The sequence below is a fragment of the Grampus griseus genome (genome assembly GCF_964374135.1).
Source record: "Grampus griseus genome assembly, chromosome: 3".
Taxonomy (NCBI): domain Eukaryota; kingdom Metazoa; phylum Chordata; class Mammalia; order Artiodactyla; family Delphinidae; genus Grampus; species Grampus griseus.
The window spans coordinates 114,697,415-114,710,111 of record NC_139019.1 but is presented as its reverse complement, the minus strand read 5'-3'; the positions used below and the strand labels follow the sequence as shown (position 1 = coordinate 114,710,111).

The 12,697-nt window shown below is 37.1% G+C and overlaps 1 protein-coding gene across 1 annotated transcript in view; it reads left to right on the top strand.

The window, feature by feature from the left end:
* The window catches only part of NME5 (NME/NM23 family member 5), a gene marked incomplete at both ends in the record, with an annotated part of 32,621 nt that overhangs the window by 13,649 nt on the left and 6,275 nt on the right, over positions 1 to 12,697 (top strand). The window contains one exon of the mRNA XM_082652542.1: positions 5,862 to 5,980. Coding sequence (XP_082508668.1) covers positions 5,862 to 5,980 — 119 coding nt within the window. The remainder of the gene's footprint in view (positions 1 to 5,861; positions 5,981 to 12,697) is intronic.

The following is a 12,697-nucleotide window of genomic DNA, read 5'->3' as shown; positions in this document are numbered from 1 at the left end:
TGATCAAGGGATCAATCCAAGAAGAAGATATAACAATTATAAATGTATATGCATCCAACATAGGAGCACCTCAATACATAAGGCAACTGCTAACAGCTATAAAAGAGGAAATCGACAGTAACACAATAATAGTGGGGGACTTTAACACCTCACTTACACCAATGGACAGATCATCCAAACAGAAAATTAATAAGGAAACACAAGCTTTAAATGACACAATAGACCAGATAGATTTAATTGATATTTATAGGACATTCCATCCAAAAACAGCAGATTACACTTTCTTCTCAAGTGCACACGGAACATTCTCCAGGAGGGATCACATCTTGGGTCACAAATCAAGCCTCAGCAAATTAAGAAAATTGAAATCATATCAAGCATCTTTTCTGACCACAACGCTATCATATTAGAAATCAGTTACAGGGAAAAAAATGTAAAAAACACAAACACATGGAGGCTAAACGATACGTTACTAAACAACCAAGAGATCACTGAAGAAATCAAAGAGGAAATCAAAAAATACCTAGAGACAAATGAGAATGAAAACACGACGATCCAAAACCTATGGGATGCAGCAAAAGCAGTTCTAAGAGGGAAGTTTATAGCTATACAAGCCTACCTCAAGAAACATCTCAAATAAACAATCTAACCTTATACCTAAAGGAACTAGAGAAAGAAGAACAAACAAAACCCAAAGTTAGCAGAAGCAGAGAAATCATAAAGATCAGAGCAGGGCTTCCCTGGTGGTGCAGTGGTTGAGAGTCTGCCTGCCGATGCAGGGAACATGGGTTCGTGACCCGGTCCGGGAAGATCCCACATTCTGCGGACTGGCTGGGCCTGTGAGCCATGGCTGCTGAGCCTGGGCGTCTGGAGCCTGTGCTCCACAGCAGGAGAGGCCACAACAGTGAGAGGCTGGCAAAAAAAAAAAAAAAAAATCAGAGCAGAAGTAAATGTAATAGAAACAAAGAAAACAATAGCAAAGATCAATAAAACTAAAAGCTGCTTCTTGAGAAGATAAACAAAATTGACAAGCCATTAGCCAGACTCATCAAGAAAAAGAGGGCGAGGACTCAATAAAATTAGAAATGAAAAAGGAGGTTACAACAGACACCACAGAAATACAAAGCATCCTAAGAGACTACTACAAGCAACTCTATGGCAATAAAATGGACAACCTGGAAGAAATGGACAAATTGTTAGAAAGGTATAACCTTCCAAGACTGAACCAGGAAGAAATAGAAAATATGAACAGACCAATCACAAGTAATGAAATAGAAACTGTGATTAAAAATCTTCCAACAGGGCTTCCCCGGTGGCACAGTGGTTGAGAGTCCGCCTGCTGATGCAGGGGACACAGGTTCGTGCCCCAGTCTGGGAAGATCCCACATGCCACGGAGCAGCTGGGCCTGTGAGCCATGGCCGCTGAGCCTGCTTGTCCTGAGCCTGCGCTCCGCAACGGGAGGGCCACAACAGTGAGAGGCCTGCATACCGCAAAAAAAAGAAAAAGAAAAAAAGAAAAATCTTCCAACAAACAAAAGTCCAGGACCAAATGGCTTCACAGGTGAATTCTATCAAACATTTAGAGAAGAGCTAACATCCGTCTCAAACTCTTCCAAAAATTGCAGAGGAAGGAACACTCCCAAACTCATTCTATGAGGCCACCATCACCCTGATACCAAAACCAGACAAAGATAGTACAAAAAAAATTACAGACCAATATTACTCATGAATATAGATGCAAAAATCCTCAACAAAATACTAGCAAACAGAATCCAACAACTCATTAAAAGAATCATACACCATGTTCAAGCGGGATTTTTCTCAGGGATGCAAGGATTTTTCAATATACACAAATCAGTCATTGTGATACACCATATTAACAAATGGAAGAAGAAATACCATATGATCATCTCAATAGATGCAGAAAAAGCTTTTGACAAAATTCAACACCCATTTATGATAAAAACTCTCCAGAAAGTGGGCATAGAGGGAACCCACCTCAACATAATAAAGGCCATATACAACAAACCCACAACAAACATCATTCTCAATGCTGAAAAACTGAAAGCATTTCCTCTAAGATCAGGAACAAGACAAGGATGTCCAATCTCACACTCTTATTCAACATAGTTTTGGAAGTCCTAACCATGGCAATCAGAGAAGAAAAAGAAATAAAAGAATTACAAATTGGAAAAGAAGAAGTAAAACAGATGACATGATACTATACAAATAGAATCCTAGAGATGCCACCAGAAAACTACTAGAGCTGATCAATGAATTTGGTAAAGTTGTAGGATACAAAATTAATGCACAGGAATCTCTTCCTTTCCTATACACTAATGTTAAAAAAATCTGAAAGAGAAATTAAGGAAGCACTGCTATTCACCATTGCAACAAAAAGAATAAAATACCTAGGAAGAAACCTACCTAGGGAGACAAAAGATGTGTATGCAGAAAACTATAAGACACTGATGAAAGGAATTAAAGATGATACAAACAGATGGAGAGATATACCATGTTCTTGGATTGGAAGAATCAATATTGTGAAAATGACTGTACTACCCAAAGCAATCTGCAGATTCAGTGCAATCCCTATCAAATAACCAATGGCATTTTTCACAGAACTAGAACAAAAAATCTTGAAATTTATATGGAGACACGAAAGACCCCGAATAGCCAAAGCAGTCTTGAGGGAAAAAAACGGAGCTGGAGGAATCAGACTCCCTGACTTCAGACTATACTACAAAGCTACAGTAATCAAGAAAATATGGTACTGGCAGAAAAACAGAAGTGTAGATCAATGGAACAGGATAGAAAGCCCAGAGATAAACCCACACACCTATAGTCAACTAATCTATGACAAAGGAGCCAAGGATATACAATGGAGAAAAGACTGTCTCTTCAATAAGTGGTGCTGCGAAAACTGGACAGCTACATGTAAAAGAATGAAATTAGAACACTCCCTAACACCATACACAAAAATAAACTCAAAATGGATTCGAGGCCTAAATGTAAGACTGGACACTATAAAACTCTTAGAGGAAAACATAGGAAGAACACTCTTTGACATAAATCACAGCAAGACCTTTTTTGATCCACCTCCTAGAGTAATGGAAATAAAATCAAAAATAAACAAATGGGACCTAATGAAACTTCAAAGCTTTTGCACAGCAAAATAAACTACAAACAAGATGAAAAGACAACCCTCAGAATGGGAGAAAATATTTGCAAATGAATCGATGGACAAAGGATTAATCTCCAAAATATATAAACAGCTCATGCAGCTCAATATTAAAAAAACAACAACCCAATCCAAAAATGGGCAGAAGACCTAAATATACATTTCTCTAAAGAAGACATACAGATGGCCAAGAAGCACATGAAAAGCTGCTCAGCATTACTAGTTATTAGCGAAATGCAAATCAAAACTACAATGAGGTAACACCTCACACCAGTTAGATAGGGCATCATCAGAAAATCTACAAACAACAAATGCTGGGGAGGGTGTGGAGGAAAGGGAACCCTCTTGCACTCTTGGTGGGAATGTAAATTGATATGGCCACTATGGAGAACATTATGGAGGTTCCTTAAAAAACTAAAAATAGAATTACCATATGATCCAGCAATCCCACTACTGTGCATATACCCAGAGAAAACCGTAATTCAAAAAGCCACATGCACCCCAATGTTCACTGCAGCACTATTTACAATAGCCAGGTCATGGAAGCAACCTAAATGCCCATCGACAGATGAATGGATAAAGAAGATGTGGTACATATATAAAATGGAATATTACTCAGCCATAAAAAGGAATGAGATTGAGTCACTTGTTGAGACGTGGATGCATCTAGAGACTGTCACACAGAGTGAAGTAAGTCAGGAAGAGAAAAACAAATATTGTATATTAACGCATATATGTGGAACCTAGAAAAATGGTACAGATGAACTGGTTTGCAGGGCAGAAATTGAGACACAGATGTAGAGAACAAATGTATGGACACCAAGGGGGGAAAGTGGCGGGGGGTGTGGTGGTGTGATGAACTGGGCGATTGGGATTGACATGTATACACTACTATGTATAAAATGGATACCTAATAAGAACCTGCTGTATAAAAAAAAACCAGGGGCTTCCCTGGTGGCGCAGTGGTTGAGAGTCCGCCTGCCGATGCAGGGGACGCGGGTTCGTGCCCTGGTCTGGGAGGATCCCACATGCCGCGGAGCGGCTGGGCCCATGAGCCATGGCCGCTGAGCCTGCAGGTCTGGAGCCTGTGCTCCGCAATGGGAGAGGCCACAACAGTGAGAGGCTTGCGTATTGCAAAAAAAAAAAGAAAAAAAACAGAAAAAGAAGGAATCAGTGAAGCATTTTAAGGATGAAAGCGATATAATCAGATTTTCATTTTTATTTTTTAATTTATTTTTATTTTTTTTCAGATTTTCATGTTTAAAATAATATAAAAGGACCTGGGGCCAGTGAACATGATAAACATTGTCTTAACATGGTCTTACAGAGTAGAAGAGACAGATGACAAATATTTATATCATCAAAATGAAACAAAATTATTACAGTAATCAGTGTAATAAAGGGTACTATCATGAGACTAATAGGAAAGGAGCCTGTTACCCAATACCTGTGAGACTTCTCCCAGCTCTTCATGGCATCCTGGCAAATGACTCCCATTGTTAGTCTTTGTCTCATTGAGACTGCGCCTATACACATATACATACAGTCATACAGAAATTATCCTCCCACCTTCCTTTGCCTTCAGTCAGTGAGGATTTAGATCTGAACACATGAGACTAGTCGCTTTGCTTTCTTATCTTTATCAAAAGTAGCACATTGGGACTTCCTTCGTGGCGCAGTGGTTAAGAATCTGCCTGCCAATGCAGGGGACATGGGTTCAAGCCCTGGTCTGGGAAGATCCCACATGCCACGGAGCAACTAAGCCCGTGAGGCACAGCTACTGAGCCTGCGAGCCACAACTACTGAAGCCTGCGCACCTAGAGCCCATGCTCTGCAACAAGAGAGGCCACCACAGTGAGAAGCCCGTTCACCACAACGAAGAGTAGTTCCACTTGCCACAACTGGAAAAGGCCTGCGCCCAGCAATGAAAACGTAGCTCAGCCAAAAATAAATTAAAAATTTTATTAAAAAAGAAAAAAGCACATTGATGGAGATCAACCTCAAAAGACCTATGAAGAGTTACACATTTCTTTCTGGTAGAAATATATTTTTTGTTGTACTGCAAGTCTGGTTCACCTACATAGTGTTCAAAAAAGCTGAAAACACTAAAATTTCCCTAAATCTTACATTATTTATTTTAAAACCTGAAAAATAACAGCAGGAATATTCAGACTATTATAGAAATAGGTTTTATGTGTATATTCAGTAGTCTGTAAGAGAGCAAGAAGCATGTATTATTCACTGTTGTATCTGTAACACTTTGCAAAATGCCTACCATTTTGTTGACAGGAGTTAATTTTTGTGATGAATTAATCTCCTAGATTATACACATTCTTCATATTTTTCTTTTTCATAATATTGTCCATTATGTATTTACTGTAAAAAACATGGAAATGTAAATGCAGAAAAGGAGATTGTTGAAAATATCATCGGAATCTTATGTATGAGCACTGTCAGCATTTTGATGGGTTTTTTTGCCAGTCTTATGAGTCTTATTATTTTCTGTATGTGTGTGCTTGTGTGTTTTTGAACAAAATATTAGGTATATAGTTCTGTTTCCTTTTTTTAAAAAAATAACTCAAGTATTTCTCATGCTGTTAAAATTTATTTGAAGGTGTCCTTTTTAATGATTGTGTAATATTTCATCATTTATATTAGCTTTAATCATTTGTATTTGCAGTGATTGTTGAGCCCATTCCAGTTGGACAAGCTGCTAAGGACTATTTAAATGTGCACGTAATGCCAACTCTGCTTAAAGGACTTTCAGAGCTTTGTAAGCAAAAACCAGCAGATCCTTTTGTAAGAAATCTTTTTATTCATACTGAACAATATTGTCTATAGTTTTCATAGTTAAAATATTATATTCTTTGAAACATATTGAGAGTCATTTAAAAAAACTTTATATATACATTTTAGATACTTCATTTTGTATAACTTTTGATTATAGTTGACCCTTGAGAGTCGGGGTTAGGGGCACTGACCCTTTGTGCCGTCAAAAATCTGACATAAAACTTATAGTAGACCCTCGTATCTTCATTTCCTCTGTATCTGTGATTCTGCATCCTGAGTTCAGCCAGTCGTGGATTGTGTAGTACTGTAGTATTTACTATTGGAAAAAAATCTGCGTGTAAGTGGACCCCCCGCAGTTCAAACCTATGTTGCTCAAGGGTCAGTTATACTTATTTTCTTGCTGTGCTTTAACTCTTAAAAAAAAATTCTTCCTAAGTACATTTTCAGTCATTTTGCATCCTTTCATTGCTGAGCATTGTTTTTGTATATAATTTATATAATCAAATGATAAAATTATTTACTTGAATTGTGTTCAACATTTTTGTTTCTCATGCTATCTAAATTTTTTTTTTTTTTTTTTTTTTGCAATCTAAATTTTTTTAACAGAAAACATTTATTCACATACCTAGAGGCCTCAACATTGCTCATTCAGGGGGAAGAACGGTTGAGTATGAGGACCTAGGATAATTGTCCAGGGCCAAGTGTCAGCCGGGGTCCTTCTTTATAGATACTCCCACCCATCTGAGATAATCAAGGAAGGTTATTTTAATACCAGCCGTACCAAAATAATATCTCTAGCCTTTGTTAGCATTCTCAAAGGGAATCCCCTTTGGAAGACAAAAGATTTAATCTTTCCCACTAACATTACCACTTTTACCAAAAAGAAAAAGATTGACAGGTTATTTCTTTAATATGTCTTTTTTCATTGTGAAAATAGTATATTTTCATTTAGTAAGAAACCTGAAACTACTGAAAAATGTAAAGAAGAGAAGAAAAAGATACTCCTGGTTCCATTTCCTAAACATGGTCTCCCAAGTCATCTTGCTTAGATTCAGCTCTGACTCTAGACACCTAACCTCTCTCTGAGTCTCTTTATTCTCATCAATAAGATGTAGGTATATTGGCAACTGTCTACCTAGTAGGGATATTGTTAGGATTAAATGTATTAGTGCATGTAAAATTCTTAAAGTGCTTGGTGCGTAAGTGCTCAAACATTAGCTGCTGCTATTACTGGTTTTGGTTTGGTTTGGTTTGGTTTGGTTTTTAAAGCCTATATCTCCAATGAAACTAATCCTGTTTAGTTTCAAAAAAACTAGTCCTGTTTTTTTTTTCTTTGCCCAGATTTTATTTTTTTATATCACTACATATAAACACATATCCCATAAATATTGGTATATTTAAGTATATATTTTATAGAGATTATTTTAATAGTTACATGATGTTTCTTTTGTTACCTTTACCATTCTTTTGCTGTTTGAGTTGTTTGCTATTATAAATACTGTAGCAATAAACATCTCTGAGTATAACACTTTTCACACATTGAGATTATTTCATTTGGAAAGAGATCAAAAAGTCAAATTATAATTCAAAACATGAAATTAAAAAAAAAAATTTATCCCTTAAAAAACTTACTTATTTTTTAAGCTGTTTAATTTTTTGAATAAGCAATGTTGGAATATGGTATAAAATTTAAAAGTTCCGAAAGGATATATAGTGAAAAGTAACTCTCCTTTCCATTCCTCTTCCTCAGCTACCCAGTTGTTCCTTGGAGTTAATTATTGTTACCAGCTTCTAGTATATCCTTTCAGAGAAACTCTATACATATATAAGCATAAAATAAAATACTTATTATTTATATGTACTTAAAAACACATATAGATACAAATGCTAGCTACTAAACACACTATTTGACGCTTTTTACCTTATATACTTAATATGTATTATAAATTATTAAATAGCACCATAAACAAAATTGCCCCATTTTAAAAGAACAGCTTATGGCATTCTGTTTTATGGATTTTCTACAAATTTAAAAAATTTTTTTTTGGCCGTGCAGCTTGTGGGATCTTAGTTCCCTGACCAGGGATCGAACCCATGCCCCCTTCAGTGGAAGGGCGGAGTCCTAACCACTGGACCACCAGGGAATTCCCTACAATTTATTAATTAGTCACATATGGATGGTTGTTCAGGTTGTTTCCACTCTTTTGTTATTATAAACTGCTACAGTGAATATCTTCATTCATTTGTCAGCATACCATTTATTTGTAGAATAAATTTCTACAAATGAAAATACGAAGTCAAAAAGAATGTTATTTTGATGTTTTTGATATGTGCTTTTTTTTTTTTTTTTTTTTTTTTTCAGTACACGGGCCTCTCACTGTTGTGGCCTCTCGCGCTGCGGAGCACAGGCTCCAGACCCGCAGGCTCAGCGGCCATGGCTCACGGGCCCAGCCGCTCCGCGGCATGTGGGATCCTCCCGGACCGGGGCACAAACCCGCGTCCCCTGCATCGGCAGGCGGACTCTCAACCACTGCGCCACCAGGGAAGCCCGATGTGTGCATTTTTAATTTGGATAAATATTGCCAAATTACCTTTTGTAGTGGTTGTACCATTTTATACTCTGATCAAAAATGAATGAGAGGGGACTTCCCTGAGTCCCCTGGTGGTGCAGTGGTTAAGAATCCATCTGCCAATGCAGGGGACACAGGTTCGAGCCCTGGTCCAGGAAGATCCCACATGCTGTGGAGCAACTAAGCCCGAGAGCCACAACTACTGAGCCTGCACTCTACAGCCCGTGAGCCACAACTGCTGAGCGCATGTGCCACCATTACTGAAGCCTGAACTCTAGAGCCCGTGAGCTACAACTACTGAAGCCTGCGTGCCTAGAGCCTAGGCTCTGCAATAAGAGAAGCCACCACAATGAGAAGACCGCGTGCAGCAACAAAGACCCAATGTAGCCAAAAATAAATTATTAATTAAATTTTAAAAAGTGAATGAGAGTACCTGATGTTTTTTCAAGTTTTGTGGGTTTTATTTTTTTTTTTTACCAATCTCAGGTGAAAAGTGGTTATCTCGTAACTTAATTTGTATTTCTTTTGTTATGAGTGAGTTTGAGTATCTTTTAGTATATGCTACTTAAAGCCATTTGCATTTCCTTTTCTGTGAACTTCCTACCCCAGGCCTTTGTCCATTTGCCAGCGCTTGATCGTCTAGGTCTTTTTCTTACTGTATTGGTACTCTCTATGTTTAAGAAATTAAACATATTTTAACCAACATATTTTGTTGGTTACTAGATTTTCTCAGTTTAATACTACTTCCAGGATATATTTTAATATTTTTGTACTATATTTGTTGAGCTCTTTTATGCCTTCCAGGTTTCTGTTATATTTGAAGAAGGTTTTCTGTTTCAAGATTATAAGTAACATTCTCTCATTCTGCCTTCTAGTACTTTTTAATATTTCCTTTTTCTCCCCCCATGTATATGTCTTTGGTCATCTGGAATATTTTTTTGCTATAGGGAGTGAGGTAGAGAGCCACATTTTATTTTATTTTCCACTTGGTTACTCAATTGACAAAAACCATTTATTGAACAGTATGTATTTTCTTCATCGATTTAAAAACCCACTGTTAATATATACTAAGTTCTTACATGCATTTAGTGGGTTTCTCTTTTTTTTTTTTTGGTTTGTTAATTTCATCTGTTCATTTGTAAGTACCACATTGCTTTAAGTCATAGGTTTGTAATATATTTCAAAGTCAGTTCTAAACCTTTCAATTACTCTTTTTTTTCAGAATTTTCTTAATTTTGTTTTGCATTATAATTTCTAATGTGAATATTTTCAGTCACAATACATACTCTCACATTGCTTTCTTTTTTTTAAATAAATTTATTTATTAAGTTAAAAACACTGGAGTGGGAGTGGGACTGATTTGATGAGAGGAAAAATAGATTAAAGATGGTAATTCAATTGTTTTAACTTCCATTCAGTTGTTCTAACCTCACACAATGGTGAGGTTAAACATTTCCCTCTATGTTTAGTTGTATTTCCTCCTTTGTGAATTATCTGTTTATCTTTTGTCCAGTTATCTGTTGGAGTTTTGTATGAATTCCTTTTTTATTACTGAATTATAATTAATCTACAACACTATATTAGTTCCAGGTGCACGACATAGTGATTTGATATTTCTGTACAGTACAGAATGATCACTATGATTAAGTCTAGTTACCACCTGTCACCATACAAAGTTATTGAAATGTTGTTGACTATATTCCCCATGCGGTACATTTCATCCCTGTGACATTTATTTTGTAACTGGAAGTTTATATCTCTTAATATCCCTCTCCTCTTTCACTTATTCCCAACCCCACTTGTCTCCGGCAATCACCTCTTTGTTCTCTCTATCTATGACTCTGTTTTGTTATATTTATTCATTTGTTTTGGTTTTTAGATTCCACACATAAGTGAAATCATATGGTATTTATCTTTCTCTGATTTATTTCACTAGTGTAATACCTTCTAGGTTTATCCATCTTGTTGCAAATGACAAATTTTCTTTTTTTACGGTTGAGTAATATTCCATTGTGTGTGTGTGTGTGTGTGTGTGTGTACATATGTCACATCATTTTTTTTGAATTTTATTTTATTAATTTTTTTATACAGCAGGTTCTTATTAGTCATCAGTTTTATACACATCAGTGTATACATGTCAATCCCAATCACCCAATTCAGCACACCCATACCCCCACCACCCACCACTTTCCCGCCTTGGTGTCCATATGTTTGTTCTCTACATCTGTGTCTCAATTTCTGCCCTGCAAACCAGTTCAACTGTACCATTTTTCTAGCTTCCACATATATGCGTTAATATACGATATTTGTTTTTCTGACTTACTTCACTCTGTATGACAGTCACTAGATCCATCCACATCTCAACAAATGACCCAATTTTGTTCTTTTTATGGCTGAGTAATATTCCATTGTATATATGTACCACATCTTTTTTATCCATTCATCTGTCGATGGGCATTTAGGTTGCTTCCATGACCTGGCTATTGTAAATAGTGCTGCAGTGAACATTGGGGTGCTTGTGTCTTTTTGAATTACGGTTTTCTCTGGGTATATGCCCATTAGTGGCATTGCTGGATCATATGGTAATTCTATTTTTAGTTTTTTAAGGAACCTCCATACTGTTCTCCGTAGTGGCCATATCAATTTACATTCCCACCAACAGTGCAAGAAGGTTCCCTTTTCTTCACACCCTCTCCAGCATTTATTGTTTGTAGATTTTTTTTTTTTCTTTTTGGTACGCGGGCCTCTCACTGCTGTGGCCTCTCCCATTGCAGAGCACAGGCTCGGGACGCGCAGGCTCAGCAGCCATGGCTCACAGGCCCAGCTACTCTTTTGCACGTGGGATCCTCCCAGACAGGGGCATGAACCCGTGTCCCCTGCATTGGCAGGCGGACTGTCAACCACTGCGCCACCAGGGAAGCCCGAGGGTTCCTTTTACTCCACACCCTGTCCAGCATTTGTTGTTTGTAGATTTCTGATGATGCCCATTCTAACTGGTGTGAGGTGATACCTCATTGTAGTTTTGATTTGAATTTCTCTAATAATTAGTGATGTTGAGCAGCTTTTCATGTGCCTCTTGGCCATCTGTGTGTCTTCTTTGGAGAAATGTCTATTTAGGTCTTCTGCCCATTTTTGGATTGGGTTGTTTGTTTTTTTAATATTGAGCTGCATGAGCTGTTTATATATTTTGGAGATTGATTGATTCCATTGATTCATTTGCAAGTATTTCCCATTGATTCGTTTTCAAGTATTTTCTCCCATTATGAGGGCTGTCTTTCGTCTTGTTTACGGTTTCCTTTGCTGTGCAAAGGCTTTGAAGTTACATTAGGTCCCATTTGTTTATTTTTTATTTTATTTCCATTACTCTAGGAGGTGGATCAAAAAAGGTCTTGCTGTGATTTATGTCAAAAAGTGTTCTTCCTATGTTTTCCTCTAAGAGTTTTATAGTGTCCGGTCTTACATTTAGGTCTCTAATCCATTTTGAGTTTACTTTTGTGTATGGTGTTAGGGAGTGTTCTAATTTCATTCTTTTACATGTAGCTGTCCAGTTTTCGCAGCACCACTTATTGAAGAGACTGTCTTTTCTCCATTGTATATCCTTGGCTCCTTTGTCATAGATTAGTTGACCATAAGTGCGTGGGTTTATCTCTGGGCTTTCTATCCTGTTCCATTGATCTATATTTCTGTTTTTCTGCCAGTACCATACTGTCTTGATTACTGTAGCTTTGTAGTATAGTCTGAAGTCAGGGAGTCTGATTCCTCCAGCTCCGTTTTTTTCCCTCAAGACTGCTTTGGCTATTCGGGGTCTTTCGTGTCTCCATATAAATTTCAAGATTTTTTGTTCTAGTTCTGTGAAAAATGCCATTGGTAATTTGATAGGGATTGCACTGAATCTGCAGATTGCTTTGGGTAGTACAGTCATTTTCACAATATTGATTCTTCCAATCCAAGAACATGGTATATCTCTCCATCTGTTTGTATCATCTTTAATTTCTTTCATCAGTGTCTTATAGTTTTCTGCATACACATCTTTTGTCTCCCTAGGTAGATTTCTTCCTAGGTATTTTATTCTTTTTGTTGCAATGGTGAATAGCAGTGCTTCCTTAATTTCTCTTTCAGATTTTTTTAACATTAGTGTATAGGAAAGGAAGAGATT